This window comes from Pempheris klunzingeri, chromosome 3 (genome assembly GCF_042242105.1).
Source record: "Pempheris klunzingeri isolate RE-2024b chromosome 3, fPemKlu1.hap1, whole genome shotgun sequence".
NCBI classification, from domain to species: domain Eukaryota; kingdom Metazoa; phylum Chordata; class Actinopteri; order Acropomatiformes; family Pempheridae; genus Pempheris; species Pempheris klunzingeri.
In genome coordinates this window covers 12,864,347-12,892,158 of record NC_092014.1, presented here as the reverse complement: position 1 = coordinate 12,892,158, position 27,812 = coordinate 12,864,347, and the positions used below count along the sequence as shown (strand labels likewise).

Sequence of the window (27,812 nt, the reverse complement as noted above, 5' to 3'; positions counted from 1 at the left end):
TAAAGCGTCTCCACAGACATACCTGACTTCAGCTGATCAATGTCAGCACATGGTTTGTAACTAATCGTAGCCCATTTTTGCTCTAACTACCTGGGCTAGACCAATTAGCATGCTCCAGCTCATACACAGTAACTGGTGCACTAACAAAACTTTCCAGGTCAACCTTGTGCTGTAGCATTTCTATTCTGTGCTTGTCAGACGTGATATTTAATATGGTGGTAGATTTGACAGTCCCACACCATCAAGGTATTTTTTTTGCGAATATTTCGCAAATATGTTGTGACATACCAATTGAGTATTGAAACCACTTGTTTATGTGCTGTCTTATCGAACTCTCAGCTTCATGCCTGCGCACCTGTTTTCCAGCAACAGCTTTTTTAAGAGCTATTACACGGCTGAACACTGCAGACAAACTTCAGACAAACCTCCACTCATGCTGCCCTCTTAGGAAAATGTAATGTGCAAAGTGAACTGTCACACCTGTTAGATTTTCAAATGAGCCAAAAGCTTTCCAAACCAAAACATTCCTCTAACCATTGATCTGCCTTTGCTCTCAACAGAGACCATGACGACTGCCACCTCCCCCATCTTGTTGAAATGGGACCCCAAGAGTCTGGAAATCCGCACTCTGACTGTGGAGAGGCTTCTGGAGCCCCTGGTCACACAGGTAGTTCAGTTAGCTCGGTCTCTCTCAAGTTATTCTTGCTCTCTTTTTCATATATGTACTAACTCTAAACAAAAACTAAATCCAAGTTTATATTTTATGATACTCTTAAAGGTTTGTTTACAGCCAGCAAAGCTTGTAAGTCTTCTAAAATCTGGTGTCATGGGTGATGGACTTAAAGATAAGACACTTGTTATAGCTCAGTATGAGAGCAAAATTGATTACTTTGTGGTTGCACCTTTGCTGGATCACTTGTTACAAAGATGTTAAACTGTACTGGATCATTCCCAAGGACTTCGGCTCATTGCCACCGGCTTTGTTTGGCTTCCAAGCTGAACAGATGGTTGAACAAGACTTTGGTCACCCTGGCTTATTGTAAGTCTGTGACTAGGATTGTATATCGTGTAGATTTTGCAGGTTCTGATTCAGATTCTGTAGTTGTTTCGATCGAATCTGGCTCTGAGCTTACAGAAACCTGGGTCATTTTAATCTTCAAAATAAAAAAGCCAAATTATGTTGCAAATAAAATCCACCTGTAGCTCCTGCAGGTACTCCACTGTGACAGAATTTTCACCTGACTCAGCCTGTATGAAATAATTGTCAAGTCACGGATTATAGTCAAGTCTTGGAGGGGCTCATAAAGTAGTATGTATTTCTTCCAAAGCATAAGTTGGATTTTTAGATTGATTAGTGTCCTTTTCATACTGTCTTATGAGCAACTGAATGTACCATCAACTTCGTTACATTGCAACAGTAACGAATTATTATGACTAACTTTGATGAATTAGGTTTCAACATTTCATTTTTATTTTCATACTGTGCTGAAACCATTATCTAACTGAAAAAGTTACTGTAGGAAAAGAACACATTTGTGTTGTTCTGTCATGGAAAACAGATTAAACTCTGTTCCCTAAAGAAACTGGGCTGGCAGAGATTTTGACTGCTGGGCATGATGTCACTGTCCCTATCTGCAGTAATACCAGAGACTGGCACATCCCCAGTGATGGCACTGATGCGATCACAGGGTGTACCAGCAACCTCCCCCAGTGGTCTGATGTTCTTTGGTTGGCTGAAATGTGCTTTTTTATTGAACATTTTTAATCAAACCCCTTTCTTTTAGTCTAATGGATGATCACTGCAGTGTTGTGACGGCATTCATCTTCTCTGTGATCTCTTTCCATACATCTTGCTTTTAGTGGAGCTGCAAGTCTTATGCTGCTCCTACCTAAAATCCCTACATTTCGTAAGAATGCATATTTCTCCCCCGATTCCGTTTCATTTTATTCAGCTGATGTTGGAGTCACTCTCTCTGCTGGCTTTTTGCTGAAGGATGTTTCTTCATGTCACATTCTGCAGACGGAAAATACCCTGCTGTACACCTTGCATTTTCCCTTGTATTCTCTTGTATTCATTCATTCTTTGTTAAGCCAGGGGTATTTTGCTCCCCATTCGTGAGAGAGCCCTGCAACGATATCTTATTTCAACTCAAACCCACCCTGGCTTCATTGGCCTTTTTCATGAAACACATTTTGACATGTCACATTCTGAAAAACACAGGCCTAATAATGGATGAATTCCATATTGCTGCTTCAGTTTCAGGGTACTGGTATTGTGCATGCTGGCTGGCTGTCACACTGTCATGGCTTAACGACCATCACCACTAAGAAAGATAACTAATGGTTACAATAACGATGTGAGCATCCACACTGATGAATGCGAGCGTTCTTAGCAAGTGCTCCATGTTCCAGCTGTGTGGGCTGCTTAGGAAAATGGATATTGATGACCAGTTACAGGTGTGCATTGTGCAGAGAAAGAAAAGCAAAACCAGAAGGGTATGGGTTCACGAAATGACCACAGGAATTCAGATAATCCAACACTTTGTAACAGGAGTTGTCATCTTTTGAAGACCAAGTTTATTTATACTTTCCTATGACTCAGCGTCAGTTTGATGGTATCCTGGCAGTATGTCTAGAGTAAAATGACTTTTTTTAATGTGTAATTTGCAGTCTAACATTACGTTATATGTGAGTTTAATACGTTGTATACCACTAATGGCAGTGTGTAATGTGAATTTGTCTAACGTGTTAATTTGAATGGATTTTGATTGGCTGCCAGTATTGCTATCCTTCACCACTTTCCTTTGAAAGTGATCCCAATGATACGGGATTGTTGTCTTTATAGTTAAGGTGTGGACTCCACCACCTACTTGAGTTTTAGAATAATATATTTATAGTTATTGTTATCGTTATCTTTATCAGGACCTTTACAGGTACTATTGTATATAACAGAGCTGTCGTCAATGTTATTAGTAATACCTGTGACAACTAGCCAAATTTTCAACCAGCAGTCGCTGTTTTCAGCTCATTAAACCAATGCTTCCTGAGAAACATTCAGACATACTCCTGACAAGCTGTCCCAACAATTCTGGGTTACAACATAACACATGTAATGACATGCTGAGTGCTGTTGCTGTCAAACTTCACCTGTCCCCACTACTACAGTTTTTCTACTACTGATAACTACAGGCTTTGCGAAATAAAAACCAGAAACACCACCTGAGAAATCAAGCAGACTTATTCACTGTAGTTGTAAAATGAACACAGACTCCAGATGGGACTGTACCTGTTTTTCCAGAGAGACACGCTTGGCTACTCTCCCATTTCTTTAGGATACCTCAATAAAGCTGCTTTGTCGCCTGTAATGGCTGACCACCACTGATAGTGGTGGATATTAGATATGAAAAGGCAACATTTACTCACATTGTGGGACTCACAACCCAGCCTGCTTACATTTTGGTCCCCTAGAGAATGTTTAAGTATTAATTGTCGTTTTTTGCTAGGGTTACTTTTTATAGCAGCAATACACAGTCCTTTTATCTCCTGTTGTGAATTTTTTATGTGCACTTACTGTTGAAAACAAGGGATCACTAGGGTGTCTGGATGTATTTGGACTTGCACAGAAAACCCTCACATGTATGTGTTTCAAAATCATTGTATTTGACTCAGAAGTAGGATTACGCCATTGTTTTGTCTAGTCACAAGAAACTTTGAAGTCTTTACATTCACACCCATACAGTCCTAAGCAAGTCACAATGCATTCGTCATCAAATGAAATTTGATCACCAACAGAGCACCAAACATACTTTTTAAAACTTATTTCATGGTAATACATGGATATCCTTGAAACACTTCAGTAAAGAACAACAAACAAAATTGAAAAAACTGTTGTGCAGTTACGCATGAAATGAAGTTTATGCTGTTTTCGAAATAAGAAGTGACTTCATAAGCAGAAATTGATCTTGTTCTCGTGTAACAAAATGTCTTTGCCAGCTATTGTTCCACAGAACTGTAGCCCTTTCCTCTTGTTTCAATAGGTAGTATTTTGTTGCAGAGGATAACAGGTCTTTTGGGTCAAGTGAAATCAAATATCATTTGTGTTTAAGTCCAATTCCAGTCACAACCCTTTTTAATACTCTCAAATCATGTTGAAATCATAACATTTGCAAAGCTAACTCAGGTTTAGGTCATGCGAGTGATTTAATTTGCTTTTTGGCTCATTTTGGGACACTTACAAATACTATCCATTACACCACAGTAATGTAGTCTTTGGGGATAAAATCACTTAAATGTTATGATGTTCATATGTCAAATGAACCAACATAACAGTACAGTACATTGCAGCATAAGGTGCTGCATGTTTTTTAACTGGTTTTAACAGATGTGTAACAAAACAAAGACAAGACAAATTTAAGTTCATGGCAAATCAACAAAATACCAACTGGGGAGAAACAAAACTAGAGCACATCAAGAGATGGCTGAATCAGAGTAGAAGGTGAGAAAGTGTTCCTCTCCTGATTAATTTTATAGGATTTCTAAGCTTGAGTTACTGCTGGCCATCAAACATCTCCATCCGTCTCCTTATCCCTGCCCATATAACTTTATGGGTTTTGGGCTTATTTGCTTTAATTGGATTACATAAAAACTTCCAATGACCCACTATTACTGTTTGCTTGGAAGAAAACCCAGACATGCTTTTTTCAATTGGCATCGTCACCCTAGTTTGAATAGCATTGGCATCAAATATCAGAACGAACCCAAATGAAATATATAGGCGGACTTGAGCTGATATTTGAAGGTAGACAGTCTACATTGCGTGTAGTCTGTCAGCCACACCCTGTGTTTGTTCTCATGAGTGGTCATCAAAGTGACAGGTAGTTAATTGCTTAATGTTAGCTGGACGAAAGGCTGATGAGCTTCCTCTCTTAACACACACTGTAGTGATGATTATTAATCAATTTCTATAGCAATGTCAGACAGCCCTTACAGCAAAGTATGCGTCTGACTACCTGACTTTTATTTTTTTCAAAAAATGATGTGCCATCCCGAGACATCTTAATTTCCTTTTTATTGAAATTATTCTTTTTCTGTTTTTGTAGCAGTTGTCCATGGATTCATTCAGACAGCTTCACTCTGAGTGTGTGCATTCCCTGCACAATGCTTATTGATTTACCAAAAGATAAAGAATTCAGATGCATGTCTTTTGCCAGAAAGGCCAAGAGATAATCATCATCTGATCCTTTCAGTGTTGTGAACTAGAGGAGTTTTACAGTAAGTTATGATACTTGTCTTGCAAGTATCTTTTGAAGAACTAGACTGCATTCTGAATTGATGGATAATACATTTACTACACAATAACGGTAAAATACTGCAACCAAGATGATAATGCAGCGAAATGCATTCAGTACACACCTACGGTAATAAATACAATAACCAACCACGGTAGTTAATCTTTTCTGTAACTGACGCGTGAAGCAAATTCAGATATGAACAAGACACTGTGACTGTTTTTTCTGTCAGTTTGGATGATGCAGTGTTTTTGGATGGAATAAAAGGTTCCCTCAGGAGGATAGACAAGCAGGCTCACCCTGACATTGCTTGAGATAGCAGGCTCATTTATCATGGCCAAACTTCTCTCACCCCTGCTAGAGTTCTGGGCATGTCCATAGCTAATAATACTGAGGGGCTTACTTTATCACTGCGTATGAAGGGAGCATGACTCTGATATAGTAAACATTTTTACACCGAAGGCAATAGCAATATTTTTTGAAAGAATTATAGGGAAGAAGCTTTGAGAGGAGGTTGGAGGCAAAAAAAAAAAAAAAAAGACTTATTGTATAAGGCATGGAAATGTGGGAGCCAAGAACAGAAAACAGCTGGCCTGAATAGTAGACTGTATGTAAGGGGTAATGTGGAGCGAGACAATAAGTCATTATTACACAATGAACCTCGATATGATGATGCAGGACGGGTCTTGAATCATTATGGGGGGGTTGTACTGTAATAATGTGTAATAATAATTTGTACTACAGAATTCAACAATTGATTTGACATAAAATAGTGAAAAGGATTTTATTGATTTAAAAATGATTTTATTGCTTCTGTTATCAGCACTGTGTCCATAGCAACAGTGTGTTATACATGGCATATACATGGTCTGCTATACAGAAATAACACGCAGTAGAAATGTCGTAACCAGAATCGAGTATTTAAAAAACCTGTGTAATAAATGGCTATAAAAATTGGAAAAACTTTCATATAACCCGTAAAAATATAAAGCATTTAATTTTGAGTCCTTGCAGTATGGAGTCAGTGGTAATACAAAACAGAGCAGTCAACAAAATAGGTCTTTGAAAAATTGTGAATTGCCGTAACCACGAGAGGTCTTTGAGCTTACAGGCATAAATATGAACTATAAAAAAATATTGGCTGATGGGTCCAATAGTATGCACGATTAGCAGCGGACACACACATATAACCTAATGAGATATAAGATATAACTCAGGGAATGTGTTACATTGGGTTGTAGGAAAGATTCTACTATAATAATTTCTGATGGGCTAATTTCTATCTAGCTGGGGAAGTGTAAAAACATCTGGTTGTTCATGCATAAATTTGTCTAAAACCTCTTCATTATATGCTTAAGTACAGAGTACAGAAATCTTAAATGAAGTCAGTAATTGTTTAACGGTGTTTGATTAAGATAACATTAAAGACATTGTTAGATATTGTCAAATTATTTTTTTAAAATGGCATACTTCCAGATTCATGTACCCAAACAGACTAACTGAAAAAGTTGGATCATTTGAGTAGACTCTTAGTAGAATTGAGAAGCTACCAAATAAATCCATTGATTAATAAATTGCATCATTCTAGTTGTCCTCATGAAAAGATTCTGTTGAAAACAGCACATTACTGCATATGTTTCACATGACAAAAGAGATATTTTGAATTCTATTTAAAAAGAGAATTATTGTGGCTTTATGTGGGTTTTTCTGTGGCCGCTCTACAGGTTAATCTTGACTTCCTGTCAGCGTGTTATGCTGTACTGCTGTAAATAAATAACAAGCCTTGCTGGCCCATGTGTCTTGGTGCTTGTCCTGCTGAGACAGTACATTTGGATTTGCACTTCTGGTGTGCTGATCCCACAATCACATCATGTAGTGTGTTTCCTGTAACCGTTTCACAGCAGGAGCAACTAATGAGGTTCATGGCTTTATGGCTTAATGTGAGCTTCAATATTCAATACAAAGGTCAATCAAGTCGTTAATTTGTTTGTAACTGTAATACAATTCTTATGGACATATATATATTTCTACCAATCCATTATGTTCCATGTGTTTCATTTTAAATCTTCCTCTGCATTGAAATGCCGGGAATATATTTCTGTGTTTATCTCACGTAGATGTAGCTACTATTTGGCTCTCAATTTAATTTAGGAAAGCCAAAGATACAATACAAGAACCTATTTTTGCTTGCCTGTTCTCAGAGCCAGTCTTCCAAATACTGTCATTTTCTGCCATTAAACACTCGCAACTCTATAAATTACTGTTGATTTCTGCTTTAAAATTGCGAATGTCTCTCATTCAAGATGAATCTGCAGTCTGAATTTGTTGTAAAATGACTAATTACTGTCAAAGGTCCTTGTGCTTTGAGGCTGTTTAATTGTTTTGCAGTAGCTGAGCTTTTCTTTTGCTTAGTTAAAAGTATTTTAGTTGAGTTCTTGTTATTGTGATGTGCATGCCAATTCGATTGATGTGGGGGACAAAAATTGATGCTAAATAAAAAGTGCTCTGTGGATTTAGCTAACGAGATGAAGACTCTGTCTTCAAAGCTACCTATTTGGTAGAATTTGCACATTTTGCTTTCGGTATTTTATAAATTGCATTACGATGTGCCCTATCAGTCAGCCTGACATACCTGGTGAACCCACAAGGAAAACTGTAAACTCTTACAGGGTTAAAACATGACATGAGTACCACTTATGCAAAACAAAGTGGATTTACCCCCTGATCTCTCCGCCCTAATGCCGCCTCTTGGATGGGATTTCCACCATTCGGATGTTTGGTTGCTGACATGACATTCTGCCTCCATGTGATGCAGGGAAGAGACTCTCTGCTGCACGGTCTATCCGTTTTGCCAGACTAGAGAGAGCTATCAAACCATGTCCTAGTTATGGTGTCTTTATCTCTAGGGGCCTCTGATTCCCTTGGTTACTTTTGATACTCTAACATGGACTCATTCATGGTGAGTACTCATGCCAACCCCATCAGTGGAACTTTCTTCTCTTAATGAATGTTTGATCTCAGACGTCATCTCTTATGTATTAGCTGTCTATCTTAACAGAGCTGCAAGGTGGTCTTGTACTACGCGCACAGCTGATTCTGTTCCAGCCCAGTTTAAACTTCTTCAAATGGAAGAAGCTGACGATTAGGAGCTGTTACTGTACACACTGATAATTGGGCAGCCACTGTAGGTCTGGTTCTCTTGCAGAAAAGTCAACACCGGCTCGATAATGAGGACCTTTAGGAACAAGTCCTGCTTTGAAGACTGACAAGAACTCAGAATAGAAGAGAAAGGGTTATCGAATATAGTAAATTGACAGACAGCATAGCATAAGCAAGGCGCTGTCTGTGTTGCTGCTTGTCAATAATCACATGAATTATTGGCTGTGTTTGGGGCAAAAACATATTGTTGAGGATATATCCTTATTTCTTTTGGTTTTAGTGTTTATTTAGTTAAAAGCTGCTTATCCTTGTCATATTGGCATAATTGACTTCACAGCCTGATTATGGGCTAGCAGTGCACCCGAAGGCCAGAGTTGGCTGTCAGCAGTATATGGTTTAACCCCCTTTGTTTTCGTGTATCTTCCAAGCCGAAGGTTCAGCTTCAAGTATTGGTATGCACCTGACACACATACACAAACACAATCTAGTCAAGGGGCTTAACGTAAAGGGAGGGGAGACGACGGCGGCAAGGAGATTAAGGCTTCACGCTGCATCACTGTCGTAATCCATTAAGCTAGCGGAAAAGGAGGAAGCCTGGACCTCAAACAGACACTTTTTGGAGGCAAGAAGGGGTGCTATATTTCTCCTCAGAGTTTTTTATTGAAACCACAGAGCAGTTACTCTCAAAGTTGGGTAATTTGGGGTACTGCAAGTGAAGATGAACTCATTTTGGAGAATAGTCATAATTTCAGGAATGAGAAGACAGATGGCTTGTTGCTGACAGTAGCATCTTACTAATAGCAAAAATGTCTTGTATAATAGCAACAATTTCTTGTATACATAGCATAATCAGAGATTATAAAGAGTCATCCAGGTCTTTGATGTAATGAAAAAACAGGTCTATCACACCTTTTGCTACTTTTTAAAAAGTTAAGTATTGAAAAAGAAAGGAGAAGGCTTGCTGGATTTGGAGATGTGAAGTCCTCCACTCTTTTTTACTTGTTTCTGTCCCTTGTTTGAATTTGGATGACAGTATTTCTAAGAGGCTTTGAACCCTGTGAGAGGCACTGATGTTCAAAGGCAGCCTGGAACCCTCGCTTCCTGGCATGTTACTCATCGGACACTTGCCATGTTACGAGAAGCAATCCTTAATTAAAGTTCAGAGGGAAAAAAAGGGAATGAATCGGGCAGCTGGAAAAACAGTGACATCTTGTCAAGGACTATGTATGGTTTAATTTTCCAAAATGTTGTTTTCCACAATAAGATTGCAGTTCAGATTTGGTGTGATACTTAACTAGAGTTAAAGGGGTTGGTTCTTGATAAATCTTTTTACTGGTGGCAAACTTGAATCGAAGACATACTTTAACATACAGGCACCATGAACAAAATTATATCTAATGCTCCAATGCATCTTTGATGTCACTGTGTTATGCATGTGACACATCTGGTCTATTTGATTGTTGCTTCAGCTGTTTCTCCTGCCTCACTAATGTCCAATAACGCCATTCTTGTGACATTGGCTTTGCTCTCAGGTTGTTCTGGTGATTCACACCAAGGAAACTATAAAAGAAGGAACGGTCATTACACCATTGTTTAGTGCGTCAACATACATTGGTATCACACTTGAAAGCTCTCTGTTTCATAGGTTATCTGCGTCTGTGATGGAGGGACCATTGTTTTGGTTTGTTGTTATCTATTTGCATGCAATTTGCGTTAATTATTTACAGTGGACTGGAGTTTGTTATGCATGTGTGATTTAGGTTAGTAACAGGCTAACGTTATGCATTATGCATTATTTTCTGATGATCAAGTTGGTTGTTACATTTTTTTTAAGTTTCAGATAGCCATGAAATGCATGCCATCATTGTTTTTATAGCAAAGGATTAGTTTGTAGCCAACCAATGTGCAATTAATAGTCAGAGGCAGAGAAGGTTTGTAAATGTTTCAGTTTACTATTACTGTTACTATTACTATTACACAGGCTATTCAAATTGTTCTACACATTTGAATGTGATATTCCTATAACATTACCCATTAGTAACCCTCTCCATCATTGTAAAGCAGCTTCTGGATCAAAATACAAGAGAAGGAGTTTAAGATATAGATTTTGTCAACAATATTTATTTATTCTAAACTTAATATTTTCAAGGGACATTTCACTTGCAACTTTTTTTCTATTTTTAATGGTGAGCATTTTAATTTGATTTGGCATGAGTCCTGTAATGTATGCCTGTAATCATCTTTGGAGACTATTTGGAGTCATAACAGCAAACAACTAATTATAGTTTCCTTCACTCTCACACCTGCTCCCCCGAGAATGTTTATCTTTGTGGCCAATTTACATGAAACACAGATTTTTGCTTAAGGTGAATTATCATGTCATCTTCTCATTTTCATGTTTTGTATAAAGCACCTCATGGGCATGAGACCTGTTTCTTTTTGCCATTTGTTCTTATTTTTTCTAGACATTGGCTGGAAGGCACTCGACATAAATGTGTTTGAGGTTGTGAATTAAAGAATAGTTAATTCTTTTAATGGATGTGTATTCTAGTGGAATGGAAAAATGGTGTATGGATATTACCTATGCAACAATACATATACTTATGATATATAAAGTGATGGTGGAGTTATAGTTTTGAAATTTGCTAGATGTTGATCCAGCAAATTTCTTAGATATTGTAACATAATTCAGCTCATATGTGTTTGCCATGACTGTATTTTCTCATGGATTGCCATGCGTATCTGCATGATTTTGCCAAATCTTGAAGGTCCCATAACTCAGCTGTATCACATTAGATCGTAAGCATGCAGAACCTTCTCTTCTCTATGTCTGTGTTTTCTCTTGGAAAAGGAAAAACAAACTAAGCCTATCAGTCTTGGTCATTTTAACCTCACGACGATTGCAGCTGGCCACTGCATTCATTTCTTAGGTAATTTGGCTGTGACCTCATCTCTCTAGAGGTTAAACTACTCTGATTTGCAAGTTGCTATAAATCAGTAGAGTCATGTGTACTCCATTCAACACGTGATCACTGAAGGAGTGCAATGCAGGAATTTACTCGTGCATACTTGTGCTCTTTCCTAAACTGTTACTTGGTCTCTTTATTGCATGTAATATTAGGGATTTATCACCTCTCTTGCTTTCCTTTATGTACACAGAGAACTATCAACTAACACACACACACACACACACACAGCCACAAAATGTATTTAAACTGACGACGGGAGAAAGGTGATGATGGCAATACTTTATTTTTACACAGTGGTATGATAAGGATGACAGCGGTGTCATTATGCACAGTGCCCCCTGTTAGCTTCTGTCTTCTCATTACCTCTGCCAGTGCCTTAGGGTCAGTACTGGATCTTGTGAAACACACTTTCATCTGTCTTCGGGCTGTATCTTCTGACACCTTGCTATGTCAGCATATGGCTTGCCCCAGGGTTCTGAACAGCAGCCATGCACAGATGCTGTTTGCCGCTCTCTCTCTCTCTCTCTCTCTCTCTACTTTTCTACCAAAGAAAATGCACCACATCGGAACAGATTGCCATAGAAACACAACCCTCACAGAATAAACTCAACTAGCCATTATGCTTTTTGAGTCAAAAACAATCCTGACTTTTTATTATTTTTGTTGGTATTATTCATGACCAAAGACTCTGAATCTGTATCTCAAATAAACACTGATCATAGTGTTATCACTTTGTAAATGTTATTGGACTGCACTGTTCATTTTCTCTGATGTTAAATCAACAAAAAGCCCCTTTGATTATTAATTACTAATTAATGTCATATAAACTAAGTAAGAATAAATTCAAGTAATGATGTGGATGCAATGATTTTTCTTTTCAGTTGATCAAAACTGAATTTTAACACAAGCTGTAAGACTCACAGCAGACCATTTAACCCCACAGAAAACATGGGTGTTACAAATAACATTAAATATGGTTCTGTTCTATTCAAGTATCCCAGTAAGCAGTGACAGTGTGACAGTGACCATGAAACTGAAGCAGCTAAATTAAATGACATACCTGTGCTTTTCCCAGGGTGACATTTCAAAATGTCTTCTATTATTTGAACAACAGTACTCTATAAATCCAGTTTATATTTTAAACATTTTGAAGTAGTTTTATTATTATTGTACAAGTAAATATACTGAAAATAAGTTTCAGAAAGTGACCTGATCTTTGGTGTTGGTTCGTTGTTTTGCATTCACTGCATTAGTTTTGCTCTGTCTATGTATTTGATGAAATCTTAATGATGATTATGAATATTAAAGGAATCAGAAAAATCCATAATTTATACTGTTAAAATTATTCCAATACTAATTTAAAAAATGAATGTGGGTGTATCCTTATGTTTAGTCAGCGTAGAAATATATCTCAGCATATTTTTTGAGACCAGCCTTGGGTGATTGAAGAAAAGCATGTTGCTACTGTATCATGGCACAAGACTTTTTAGTAGAACACAATTTTTGAGTCAAATAAAATCTGGAATCCATACATATGATGCTGCATGATTACAGTAGCTGTTTTAGATTTTAAAAAAAACTTGCAGTTTGAACAACCATCTATGATGTCCTCTTCAGAGTGAAAGGATGTCAAGGCAAGATTACAGCTCATACTTAATTTGCTTAACGTTTTGCTTTTAACATCAGTGACAAAAGTAAATCATTTCTTTTGCTTCTTCTGTTAAATGTGAAGCAAAAGCCTGCACACGTCTTCCTTCAGAGATTAAATTTAAACACAAAGAAGCCTTCTTGTGTCTGTCTGTTTTCAGTTGCTCATAAAACACAGATTATGCACATAAAACGAGAAAGAGGATGGAATAATCCCGTGTATCCACATATATAATTTTTAGCTGTTTAAAAATGAGCTGAAATGAGTTATATTACATATTATATTACATATATGTTATACTCCTTGTTAATACTTATGCATTCTTTTATCCTGCGTTTCATCTCTTTTCAGTTAGCAGCCTTAGTTTTCACTACATTTGTTGATATAGTTTAACTTGTCTTGGAGAGGGAGAGGGAGAGAGAGAGAGACTGAGAGAGAGACTGTTTCTATATTCATTATTAAATACTGCCTTATGCCTGTGGGAGCAGCAAAGGACAGTCCAAGGTCAGCATCGTGTGCCTCGTAATGTCTGGTATTCTGTGAACCAGGGCATTATTGTGGCAGGATACTAGGATGCATTTACTCACTAATGGTCTATCCATCCATGCAGTTTTGCCTCAACAGACACAAACCAACACAAACAACTACTTAGCCTACCCTTTTATAATAATATTGACCTGGACTGATAAAACTGTGACATGAATTCCACACAGTTTATGCAGTGAAGATGCTGAGCAGACCTACCAGGGGAATACCACTGATCCTTTTGAGATCTTCAAAGGAGTCTGACAGTGAGCCAGCAGGAGCCTTGTCTACCCTGTTCTGGTTTACTGTATGTGCATAAGAGCAAGACAGAGAGGAAGAGGATGAAAGGGAAAGAATCAGACAGATAATCTGAGATTCTGATTGTCTGCATATTTGGCTGGGAGCAAGATCAGCGCAGATTTAATCTAAATGACTCCGAATAGCCAAAAATGGGTGTCGGTTTCTCTATCCATTTTTTCATATATACGAGGGCTTTTTGAATTTTCTGTCTGTTTTACTTTCCTCCAGACAGCCTTCCTCTTCTCCTATGACCTATAAACCTGGGTTAACTTGATGAACTGCCTTATTATTTTACAGAACAGAAACCACCACAAAAGCCCATTTACATGAATAATTCACTTGCAAAGCTCAACTGCTAAACTATTTTGGTCCACAGCTCTCCCTCCATTCTTATTTCACTTTGCTGAGTTTTGTGTTTGCTTAGAGGCAGAGTTAGCGTTTAGTATAAAACTTGTTTCCATGAAGTCCATCATCGGGTAATTCTGTAGAAAGTTGCATCACTTCAGTTGCAAATTCAGAAAACAGTGGACACCAGTGCTGTAGTCGACAGAAGAAAATGTCGGTTGACTGAAATTTTTACCAACTCTTCAACTGACTGATTGAGTGGTGAGGGAGAGATATTCTATTCTAATTTAACTATTCTAATTCAATCATTGTTCACTGTTAAAACACACATATGATTTCCTCCTCTACTCCTGTTTTTTTCTCGCGCTGTTCTTCTCCTTGCAATGGATGGACGATTATTCCACCGCTACTCTAATTAATTTGATGAAGAAGTACACAAAGAAGAACTCGGAGCAGACGAAGAAAAGGTGTGTGTTGACAGTACAATTTACGAATTAGTGTAAAATTGTAATGATCATCCGTCCGCCCCCTGCAAGAATTAGGCAGACGATTATTCCACCGCTACGCTAATAAGAAAACAAATGTGTGTTGTCAGCACACACATTTCCTTCTCTGTGTTCTCATATTATATCAGTCACCCTTTTGTGATCACATGCTGAGGATACCAGTAGGGTTGTAAGTCTTGGAATAATTCACTGGAGGTGGCAAACTGCTTGGGAATCAAAGAGGTTACTCTCCCGTACATGTCCTCTGTTTCTACTACTGTATCCAGAATCCAAACTTAATTGCATTGTTATAGTCTCACTTACTCCTTGAACTTGTGTTTACTGTGGATTGCTGAATTGATTTCTTCGACACTGATCATTGTGACCATACCTCAGACTTCAAGCCATTTGAAAATGAGATTTAAGAGAGCTTTTATGCGGTTTGTCTTTGAAGTGAACACCATTTCAGATCGTATATATTCTTCCATTTGTTGTGAAGATTGTGTGAAAAACCTCAAGGCATGTGATGCAAAAATCATACCCAAGTCAAATGAGGACTCATTGGCATTTTTGCTAAAAAGAAAACAGTCAATTTTAACCAGAATTTCTGTAATTTCTTATATTCAGTGTCTAAGGGCAATGAATGAATCAAATTGCTAGACAAAAAAAAAAGGTGCCTATGGCTGTCACTGGCCTTTAGTAAGGCAGTCATGACTAGAGCCTTCCACAGTGACTGGCAGACGTATTGCTAAAGCTAATTAAGTTGCAGCCAGAATTTGAGCACTGAGCACTGAGCAGAAGAACAAGAGAGGGCCGCTGCTCTCAAATTAGTGTACTGTGACAGACTGTCGTTTAGTGAGCTAATCTGTTAACACAAAGTACACCTTCTGAGCCCAGAGAGCACTAACTGTGAGCTAAAGCTAACACTGTGTTGCTTGAGTTTATATGACTGCGGCATTTAACAGTTGTTTATTTGTCTGAGTGAAAAGCTGAGAGTCGGTCAGTGGTTGTGTACTGAACGAGACTTAAAGCTGTGGTGGCGACCGGTCCTCTCATCACTGTCGTGGACTCATCCTTCAGCAGTAACATTGGTCGTGAGTGGCTTTGGAGGAAGTCCTGAAGGGAGGAGTGGGATATTTCCAGTTGGACACTTTCAAAACTTTACTACTCCTGCTAGTTTTTCCGGTGTTACAGACCCAGCCTGTAAGTAGAGGTGAAGAGTTTGAGTGTTGTTGCTGAAATTTTCCAACTGGCGCAGTGTTGCATTGATTTCAAAACCCACTGTCCTGTGCTTTATTTGTTTTCCTTAGATTAGTTCTCAAGATTAATCATTGCCTCTTTCTACACACACACACAAGATGAATGGTACTTTTAGATAATTCTTTGGATCCAAACAAGTTGGTTTCAATTTGTTTTCTATCACCTTTTCTGTAAGGAATGCTCATAATTCTGTTTAAAGAGGACAATGTTCTGCAGGCAGTATTTGGATCCAGAGTTATGCTCCCCATTAGGGCTTTGTGTGGAAGGTGTATAATGATTATCGAATGGGTGCAAAATTGTGCTTACAAAACATCCAAGTGGTTTAAACCATTTCTACCTAAAAAAAGTACAGCTAGAATGTAAAAAAACAACAACAATTTATTGACCCATTCTGTCCAGTCAACTGTGTATCAAAAATTGTCCTGTCATGCCTCAAAAATGAAGTAACCTCTGTGAAAAGACATCTTTGGTGAGAATGATAATGTAGGAGTGGGAGGATCAAAGCAGTACAGGAACATGGGCTAAGAGGGTTACTAATGAGGAAATATTATAGGGAGACTAAAAGTCTATTGCAAAGCAGAATGAATGCTGTTCTTAGAAGCTGACCTTGCAAAATGTGAAAATCATTGTCTCAGATGATGCCATTTGCTTTGCTTTTCTACTAGAACATCTTTTCTTGGCACTATTAATTACATTTCACGAGTGTTTATAACTCTGCACAAGTCATGTGAGACCTAATATGTTCTTGGAGTGTAGACAATTAGTGGAAATGCAAAGTTTGGATATTAATATAAGATGCTGGAAAAAAACAACAAAAAAAACCCCGATAACTGCAGGCAGTTAGATAAACAAAATAAATAAAAATCTATTCAAGCAGGACAAAAAAAAAAACTATGAAAATGCTTGGCAACCAGTACCATGTTTTAATATCCATCACTTTTTCTTTTCCATCATTGTATTGCACAGTTCTTCTCCAACATTCATCTTTAGGTGTTAAAACCAAGCATGCCTCTGGTGGGTTTTATGATGATTTTATTGCCATTAAGCATGCCGCATGGTTGAAAATGTTAGAGCTTAAAATCCCTTGCAATGTGGCAAAGCTAAAAACCCTTCCTGCTTGCTACCCAAAAAGCTGTTCAGGTACCAAGTTTAATCCTCACTGCTTTGCACTTCAGCACTTGTTAACTTCAAGACTGTGTAAAGAATAACGCAGTATGATAAATAGTGAGCACAGCATTCAGTGTAGCGAAGATATATGCTGCCCTGCAGGATTCTTAGGTAGGGCTGTAGTGCTGTTGCAGATACATGTAGGCATAGGCACATCTTCAGGAAAACATGAATAAATATAGAGAAGCCAATGTTTGTACGTTTTACCTTTTTTGTATGCAAATGTGCAGTGCAAATGTGTGTAGTTCTGATTAGGATGAGGCCCTCAGTAGTATGTATTGTTGTTGAATACCCAGTGTGTAAAGTGGCCTGAAGCCATCACAGTAGCCACCTTGTGCAAACAGGTTTCTATACTGTCCTTCTCACAGCTTGGTGATTGATTCACCCACTTGGAAAAATGAAGAGGACCCCTGCTTGCTTTTGTCCCCTGAGCTTTTGCACACATTATGCACTTGACACGTGGGCATAAATGGCCTCATCAATTATTTAACAGGGAACGTTATGTATATCGCTAACTGGGGGAGGGTGCAAAAGGTTAAAAGAATCTCTCAGGAGCTGTGTAAGGGTATGCATGATTGTGCGTGTGTGTAGATGGCCACAAGTGCAGCCACATGCACATGTCCTTCCCTAATGTTCAGCAGTTAAAGTGCATCAGTCATCCGTTGGATGCAAGTCTCAGGGGTTGAAGGCGGAAAATTGAATGGCTACGCAGAGCCACGGGGATTTACTACTCAGTGGAGAGTCCACTGGCCAGTGCTCTGGAGAGGAAAGACCGCATGGCATTTAATACAATTGATCAGCAATAAAATGGGAGGGCAAGGCACAACAACTCCTTAGGCCTCAAGGAAAGGTTAGCCTCACCACTGACGCAGCATAATCACTTGTGTGTTACCTGTTAACTGTTTCCTATCTGAGCCTGAATGTTGCAGGATGAAGAGAATATCAGAATCCAGAAGGGCTCAACTACACTGGATGTCCAGTGTCCAGTCACATCGTTGCAGTGTCCGATGATGTGCAAATATTTGTCCAGTCAGTATTTAGCATTCATATCTGAGTTGTAGTTTAAAATCCTGCATACCTGAGTAGGTTTTATAAGTGTAGGCTAAATGAATGAGTTCTGGCAGAGACATGACTGCTAATAATGAAGGTGTGAGAAATAAATGGAGCTGGGCATTGTTAGGTGGAGCATGGGAAACTACTGGAAAAAAAGATGAATCCAGCTAAGCTGTGTTGCTTGATGCATTTACAGTATTGCAGTAGCATGGAGTGGTGATTCAGGACTAAGGACAAATATAAGTTCTCTGCCAAGGCTAACCATTTACCAGAAGCTAGCTGTGTACTCTAAGTGCCCATGGTATGAAACAAATGTGATTTGTCTAACATGAGTTCTACAAATAATGTGTTGCCAATGGAAATACAAGCGTTTGATCTATGTAGATGTGATTTCCCCATCTTCCTTTTCAAGATCATCATCTTTCCTCCCACCCAATTTGGCATGAAAGTTCTGTGCAGCTGTGCTTTTATGTCTGCATGAGTATGGCTATAAGCTATTTTTGTGGATTTGTTCTCATTGTGCCTCTGTGGTCCTGTGTCTTTCTTGCCCAGTGACCATATCTTGATGTCTGTCTGCGGACATTGCTGTGTGTGTGTGTGTGTGTGTGTGTGTGTGTGCGTGTGTGTCTGTGTGTGTCTGTGTTAGTGTGTTTCTCCTTCCTTGCACAATCAATCTTTGGGACCATCTGGAAATGTTCCTAGGGGAGAATACTGACCCAGGAAAGCCTGTTATCCACATTCACAGTAATCAGCTGTCCACATGAATGTTGTGCGATATTTAAGACGTCTGTATGCCCCAGACATATTTATTTGCAGTTGGTAGCATGACAAGTGCTGAATCTTTTCAGCTTATATATTTTTGTTTCTAATGATCAAAAGCTTTCGGTGGACTGTTAGATTAATCCCTGTGCACTCATACCCTGAGGCATCACTGGTGGTGTATTGTACACCTCTTTTATAGAATAAGTAACTGTTAATAACTTTGTTTTTTGAAAATTACTCTTGAATATTATCATTTTTTCTTTGCTTTAACTATTAATAGCAACTGTGTCCACACTGTCATCTTTTAACATTATTAGACAGCATGAACAGCTGTATTACTGTGTACATCTGTAGCCGGATGCATAAAACTATTCAAGAGTAAAACTCTGCACAAATACAGAAATATCTCTCTCATCAGATTTATAAAGCTGTGCATAAACATTGTTCAGTTTGATGAGTCTCATTTGTATGATTGTGTGCATGAGGCTGAATTCCACCCCCACTGTTGGCCATAGATGGATGTAGACACACTCTTAATCAACTGTTTGTATATGATAATAACTACACTGCGCCACCAGTGTCAGTGGGAAAAAAAGGCACCACTGCACTATTTCTGGCACAAGTAGTGTCCAAAATTACTAAATCACACATAATGTGTCCCATTCATAGCCATAAGGACTTATTTTGATCATAGCATTATAATAGCTGAACAGACTTTTCTTTAGAGAACATAAACAGTAATTGAAATAAAGTTGAAAATGTGCATTATCACACGGAGCTGAGGTAGAAAAGCTTATGTACAAATGGTATAGAGAAAATATATAAAATATATTGTATTTTATTACCAATTCATATGTGGGAAATGGCAAGTGCTTAAGTAAGCATGCTTCTTTCCTTGGGATTCAATTTTTTACAGCATGTGATAAAAGCACCACTTACTGATAGATGTGTGGAGGACCCTGTGATTAAGCACATAACAATGTAATGAGCCAAACTGTTCAGTGTATCTCTTTTCACGCTCTAGAAGTGTTAACACAGACACTGAAATTCTCCCCTTAGCAGGCACAACCAGATGAGAGCTTCCCTCTTCAGTTAGCTAAGAATGAAATATTTTATGCTGTTGCAGCATCTGTGCAGACTCAGAAGACCCGCATCCTTTTGACTCTTTTCTTCCCCCACCAATAATGCATGTCCAGTCATATCATTCTAAATCTGCTGACCAGACCTCTACATTTCAGTCTTCATACTATCGTAAAGATTGTGCTGGCTGGCTGATATTTTTATATGCTTAGTGAAAGCCAATTGTATAATTGGCTTAAGTAATAGTGACAAGTCAGTTAACTCGTTCGTGCTCCCATGAGTCCTGATAAAGCTGATGTACACTCTCATTAAGTCTGTGTTATTTAAAGCTACTGTTGCTCTTTACCTTTCAACATTGCTGAGTGGTGATGTAGTGGAACTCAAAGAATTTAATGCTCTACCAAATAGCCAATAACACTCATTGGGTCTAAGCTTCTAAACACCTATACCTCTATACACTTCTCTCTCTCTCTCTCTCTCTCTCTCTCTCTCTCTCTCTCTCTCTTTTTTTTTTTATATATATATATTAAAATATACTAAATCTTGTGGGGGCTAAGGCTGAGACAATGACATAACTTGTGGCTGTATGGAAATAACCCTGTGTGTGGTCTTGCATAAAATCCAAGCAGTGCTCCTAATACACACGATAAATGGGCTTGCCCAGGGCCAATTACCAGCTGGCAGAAAAGGGCATGGCTGCGTAGCCCTAGGCGCTGAATTTATTTTGTTTTGTATTAGGCCACATTTGGATGCACTAGGCAGACATTACTGTGGCCCACATCATTTATTTTTGCAAACTACTGTTTCTACCTCCTTCCCTGAGGGATCCATTCAATTTGTCTGTTTGCTCAGTTCCTATTTTGTACTTGCAATAAGTATTGAAGGATTCAGACTTTTTTGTGTTAAAGTCTTGACATGCAGAACATAGCTTTATAGCTCCATTTATCATTTGACTTTACATTGCAACAGTGGACCTTTTGACTATACAGGAGAACAGGTTGTATCCGGTGCTGCTCCCCCCTTTAGAGGGGGAATAATACTAAAGGACTATATTTGAGGTCAGAGAGATTATGACTTGATGACTTGATGGTATATGATAGATGAGTCACATAATCTTAGTCAAATCTTGTCAGTTCGTTGTCCTGAACTTTGTTTGGCCAAAACCCCATCCATTTTTTTTTTTTAACTTCTCAACTTTATGTTATGTTATTTATTTATTTAAATTCTCTTTTTCAAACAGCCAGCCAGAGAAAAGTCAACTTCAAAGTAAAAACTATTTATCTACATAATACATCATAGAAAACCTTACAAACTAGCCTCGCATTTGGTAAAATATTACAAACTCATATACTTGCCATTTATTTTGTGTTTTTAAGGTGCCATGGTTGTGCTTGTGAGTTTGTGAGTGTGTTGTCTGTTGGGTTTATTGTTGCTATCTTTAAAACAAACTCATCACTTCCAGTGTTTTAGACTTGCATCATGTTGCAACATTCTTTTCCTGTTTTCCAAATAGGCCGAGTTTGAACTTGATGGCTGTCAGCGCTGAACATGTTCCAAAAGTTAAACAGCAAGGTTATTTGTCATACACTGTGCCTCTGTGAAAGTGACAGTGATTAAACTTGGATGCCTCAGCAACCACAGTGAAAAGCTGTGGCGTCTAAGGACCTCAAAATGTAGCGTCATTCAGCCTGAAACAAAAGCACTGCCTTTTCTCCCTGCAACGTTTGTCCCTCCTAGGGATGTTTGTTACATTGGATTTCCACGCTTCATCTAATCAGTGTAAACTCTCCTGCCCATTTATGTAGGTCCTTCAAATTAGTTCTCTGCCGATGCTTCTGGAGGTAGACAGCAGCCTGTGAAACTCTTCACCCAGCTTGCTCGTACTGTGTCCTCTCAACTCGTGTCTTCAAAAAGTATAGCCAGTAATTTAAACTGAAGTAATCCTGTAGTGCATACTATATGAGGATTGACAAGATAATGTAAAGTAATAATTACCAACACTGCAACAAAGATGGGTTATGTTATGCTCACTGCCACTGACCTCATCTCAAAAAAAAAAAAAGGCTAAATCACCCAAATTTCAAGTGCATTGCTATGAGTCTTTAATATGTTAAAGGATAACTCTGGTATATTTAAACCTGGGCCCTATTTTTACATATTTCATATTCACATATTTACATTAGAAAAACGTTTCTGCACACTTAGATCAATGCAGTAAACCACTTTAATAACCAAGTTTTCGGTCTATCAGACCCTCATCAGAGCGTACAAGTCTGTTTGCTCAGATAAGGTGAGGAGGTGATGGCTATTTGTATGCTTCCAGCACCTTAGCAAAGATTCAGCCAGGTGAACCGGTGGTCATCCTCCATTACATCTTTTAAACTAAAAGATCTTACAGGTGTCTATAGGGAATCTTTCCCTAATCTTGTACGACACTTTGAATAACGATTCAAGCCTGTCAGTGGTAAAAACCAGAACTTTTTTTTAACGTACTTTCATTGGGTGCAGTAGCCCTAGGTAAACTACATCACAGCCACTGTAATTCAGCAGAGGCGATCTACTGGACCACTTCCAAAACATTTTGCACCTACCAGTCATTTCAAACCCAATATATCTAAAATTTGGACACTGGGTTAAAAATAGCGGAGTTAACCTTTTAAGAAGACCAGAAAATCAAGACGGCACATTCCAAATGTAGACAAACAACAGTGACAGTGTGGAACAGCATTTGAAACTAACAGTAGGCGAGCAGGATAAAGGAGGCCGACACACTCCTAATTGTCACGAAGCCTAATAGGCATGTTTTTCATGTCCCAGTAGGAAAAGCACAGGTACAAATAATCAAATGAAATGATAGCTGCTTCTGCTTCAGGTTCCTGGTGCATGCTATCACAATGTCGTGGATTATTGGGACGCTTGCTAATGCCGCTACAACTGCTTTTCCTGCTGTGAAAAGCCAGCTGAAAATGTCTGCTGTGACTAATAATAATATACATGTATGTGTCAGTTAACTGTTTTCAAAGTTTAATGGTAAATGTTAATGTAATTATGTAATTTTGCTTATCCACTGTATTTCAGTTAAGCTGATACCAAGGATATTCAGCTAGGTATCTGCGTACAGAGAGAGCAAGGTATTTTCATAAAAATAGCACAGTTAAATCTGTATGAAGGTAGATGTAAATTGGATCAGCCTCAGCGCGTTCTGTGAGGTTATTGCAGGCATAATTAAATAAACATCAAGCTTTTTAAGTCACTGTTGCAGAACAAAATGTCAACAAGCTTTGACTTGACTGAGACAATCCCTGTTTAGAAAGCTACATGACACATGCGGTATCCTTATGTCTCTGTATTCCACTGCCCAGCCTTGTGTTAATGAATAAATAAGCATTTGAAGTGCAGACGAATCATGCAGACCCATAACTTAGTATGTTCTCATCCTTTGTTCCGTGGATGAGTTGCAAAAGGCATTATGTAGACATCGAAGTTTAATATCTCATTAACTCCTCAGTTCAGCCAGGATAAAAGAGAAATCTATGCGCTACCACTAATCTCTAAAAAAAAAAAACATATTTGAAGAAGTCAGTACTTGCAATAGACAGCATCCAAAGTTTGTATTAATCTTGGCATTCATTTCCTCTTACTGCCGTTACATTGTTCACTGCCATTCTGCCGCACAGCAGATGCAGCCAATTCCCAATTCCCAAACTTTGTGAAATGGCACATATTTTAGCTCATTATTAAAAAAACAAAATACTTACACCTAAATGTTATCATTCAAAAACAGTCACACCAGTCTGCACATTGGCTTATCATTATATATGTCTACTGAGCTAGTATAATGGACACAGAACCTCTAATATCAAGCAGTTGAAACAAACAGTAATGTGGTTGAATGGCTTGTATTTTACCCTTATTCCTACAGACATATTTACATTGCTGCCTCTAATCCACAGTGTCTGTTGCCAGCTGTTGGCAGTGGATCCACGGTGTAATGGTATATGGGCAGCCAGCTTGAGGATACCATTAGCCCCAGTTATTGCTCTGCTTGACTGAACAACGGCTGGAAGAACATAATGCCATTTTAAAGGACTAGGTGCACTCCACATGATGTTACTGCCACCAAGCACAGTGCTTAACAAATTACATTGTGTTCTCATTAACACCACAGTGATAGTCAGAAGTCTTCCATGGCCTCCCCGGTCATCATTCCAACCAATGAGCCTTAATGGGACTTTATGAAACACGGCATAATCATTGACGAAAAACATCAATTATCCAACCACACAGATCAAAATGTATAGGTTAGTGGTCTGTGCAGCATTTCAGCTGTTCTGCAGACAAATAATCTACTCCTTCTAAGGTTGTTCTGTGTACCACTGCTTAATGTTCATGCCTGTACTTGTTTAAAACAGCCCTATGACTTCATAGCATTCTGATTAATGTAAATAATTCACCACGTTGAGTTGAAGACAGCCACGAAGGGAGCTTCTACATTCTAAATAACCAATGATCTCCTCCTTGCTGCTGATTCCGGTCTGTTATCCATCCTCATCTTACTTGATCTGAGTGCGGCCTTCGACACCATCTCTCACACCATCCTCCTGGACAGACTTCACACTATTGGCATCACACAGACACCCCTCACCTGGTTTAAATCTCTCCGGCCGCACTCAGTTCATCCAGCTCAAATCCTTCACTTCCTACCCAGTCCAAGTCACCACAGGTGTGCCCCAGGGCTCAGTCCTGGGGCCCCTGCTCTTCATCATCTACATCCTCCCTCTTGGCCACATCCTCCGTAAGCATAACATTCAGTTCCACTGCTACGCGGATGACACCCAGCTCTACATCTCCACTAAACCCGATTCCACCATCATACCTTCCTCCCTCACCAACTGCCTCCTTGAAATAAATCTTTGGTTCACACAAAATTTCCTCAAATTAAACAGTGATAAAACAGAAATGTTACATATTGGCTCTAGATCCACTCTCAACAAATCCCATAGTTTCAGCCCTCAGGTGAGGAGTCTGGGTGTCATCCTCGACAGCACACTTTCTTTCACCTCACATATTAACAACATAACCCGGTCAGCCTACTTCCACCTCCGTAACATCAACTGCCTGCGCCCCTCCCTCACCCCTCACTCCACCGCCATTCTGGTTCACAGCTTAGTCACTTCCCGACTTGACTACTGTAACTCCCTTCTGTTCGGTCTCCCCCAAAAAAACCCTCCATAAGCTTCAACTGGTCCAGAACTCAGCAGCTCGTATCATCTCTAGGACACCTTCCACCCATCACATCACACCCGTTCTGCAACAGCTCCACTGGCTCCCCATCACCTGTCGCATTCAATATAAAGTCCTGCTTCACACATTCAAAGCCATCCACAGCCTCGCCCCTCCATACCTCTCTGACCTCATTCATGTTTCTGCACCTACCCGCACCCTCCGATCCTCTTCCTCTGTCCATCTCTCTGTTCCCTCTGCTCGCCTTGCCACCATGGGGGGCCGAGCATTCAGCGGCTTGGCTCCCCAGTTATGGAACTCACTCCCCCCTGACCTCCGCAACACCGACTCCTTACTACTCTTCAAATCCAGACTCAAAACCCATTTCTTCACACTTTCCTACTCCCTCTGATTCATTTTGCACTGCTACTGTATTTTATTGCTTGTTTTATACCTGTTTTACACCTGTTTTACACCTGTTTTATTTATTATATTGTATTTTTTGCATTCTGTACAGCGACCTTGTGAGCCTTGAAAGGCGCCCTAAAAATAAAATGTATTATTATTATTATTATTATCTATTGCTTCGTATATGAGGACAGTGTGTGTTCATACTTTTGCCAATAGTTAGATTTATTTCAACAGTGACGATAAACTACTGATATACATGAAGCAGTATGAAAAGCAGCGTGCTTACTTAGATACATGTCTAAACTGTTGACCAGATGCCTGTATTTGTGGTGTCCATGAGTTAAAAAGAGGCCTGGCAGCCAATCAGAAATGAGTATTTCCTTTCCTCATTAGCAGGTGTAACACAAATCCAAGACTCTTCAACAAGCCAGAGAAGATGTTTTCGTTTTCATCATGATATGGCAGCATTAATCAGATTTATGAAACAGGCTATTATAATGAAATAATTAAGTACCTTAGCAGTCGGAAATCTCATTTCTGCATCACCAGCTGCAGCAATCACAAGAATTCTTAATGTGGCCTGTGAGGTGGAACTTGAAAGAACAAGGCATAGGCCTTTATCTGTGCGATTGTGTTTGTGTGTGATTGATTGTACTTGTTTGTGTATTTGTCTCTCTATGCTTTTATGTGGGCAGACAGCATGTGAGTGCTTGTGTGTCTATATGAGGTGGAGGGAGGTTGTGTGCACAGGTTTGTGTGTGCTTCCATGTGTAAATATAATGATGAGTTATTGATTCAGCAAACTTAGATTGAAATAAACACACCATTGCACTTAATAATGAGCAGGCGCTCAGCTGTGTAAGGTGATGTTGAGCGGATGACTTGATGGTAAACAGAGGTATCAAAGTTAGTTGTCAGGTCAGCTTTGAATGCAGATTCTAAAAGTAATGCTATTAAACTATGAATTACTTTTGGACATAAATACTTTAAAAAGCATAATGACTTTGCTTTACTTAGTTTTACATCAACACTTCTATTCCGCGCGAGGACATACATCATTAAAGTTTTTACTCCAATCTAGAGGGCCTTACTTAATGCAGCGTAGACACGACATTACTTTGCTCTTAGCACCTTTTCAGAGTGAAAGCCTCTGATTCTGAAAAATTCCACAACCGAATCATATCACTCTATCGTGCAAGCTCAGCTGCTGTCAGACCGATACACCCACAGCAGACTGTGACTGGAGTGTGCAAAGAGCAATTTTGTCCATGCGCTTCCTTGCTGGCCTCATTCAGACATGTCTGAGTCATTGTGTGCAGCAAAGGTGTCAACAGCATTACAAGCAGTGGAAATAAATCCAGTTGTAATGAATTATTGACAGGCAGCAATTATTGCTGCTCTTGCGGTTGCCTGTCCTTTAGGCTGAGTGAGTTTTTAATGTTGCTTGTTTCATAGCTTTCTTATTGGATCCAGTCCCAGCTGGAGCCAGTCCCGGCTGACGCTGGGCGAGTGTAGTACATCCTGGTCTAGGCGCCAGTCAATCACTATCTGCCAACACATCGTGTTTGTACTAAGCATATGCTTCTGTACTGTATGACATCTTTTTGACTCACTGTCTGTTGTGGGGAGAAATCTGTGGTTGTATAATCCAATATAGAAATGCTTTTCGACTGCACTGGAAGCTTTCTAAATGGAATGGATCTTAATACATCTCTCCTACAACACATGCTTCTGCAAAATGTCGATTGTACCAATACAATTAGAGCAAGGGCTCATTTTGTAGCAGTCAGTAACATGTCATCCTATTGATTCTATACAGTATAGCATATCCAAGAGCTGTGATCAAGAGACTTGTTGTCTTAGGCTCATTTCAGTATTTCTAGTGATGCGAAGGACAGCTTGATGGATCGACTGTACTGTACAGCAATCCTACTTAAGCTGAAGGATGGATGTTTTTTGGTCTGTCTTTTCTAAGATGAGTCAATGTACCCGATTGATGCTATGTACAATGTAACACATCTCCGCAGCTGTAATAGCATTCATAATGAATTACCTCTTTATAGTCGTGGAAGCCCATATTATGGATAAAGACACGAATAGTTGTTACTGTAATGCAGAACCATTACAAAATATAGTC

The 27,812-nt window shown here is 39.0% G+C and overlaps 1 protein-coding gene across 1 annotated transcript in view; it reads left to right on the top strand.

Moving 5' to 3' along the window:
* Positions 1-27,812, top strand: part of ctnna2 (catenin (cadherin-associated protein), alpha 2) — a 291,501-nt gene that overhangs the window by 23,780 nt on the left and 239,909 nt on the right. Inside the window, exon 2 of the mRNA XM_070856349.1 lies at positions 561-667. Coding sequence (XP_070712450.1) covers positions 566-667 — 102 coding nt within the window. The 5' untranslated portion in view covers positions 561-565. The remainder of the gene's footprint in view (positions 1-560; positions 668-27,812) is intronic.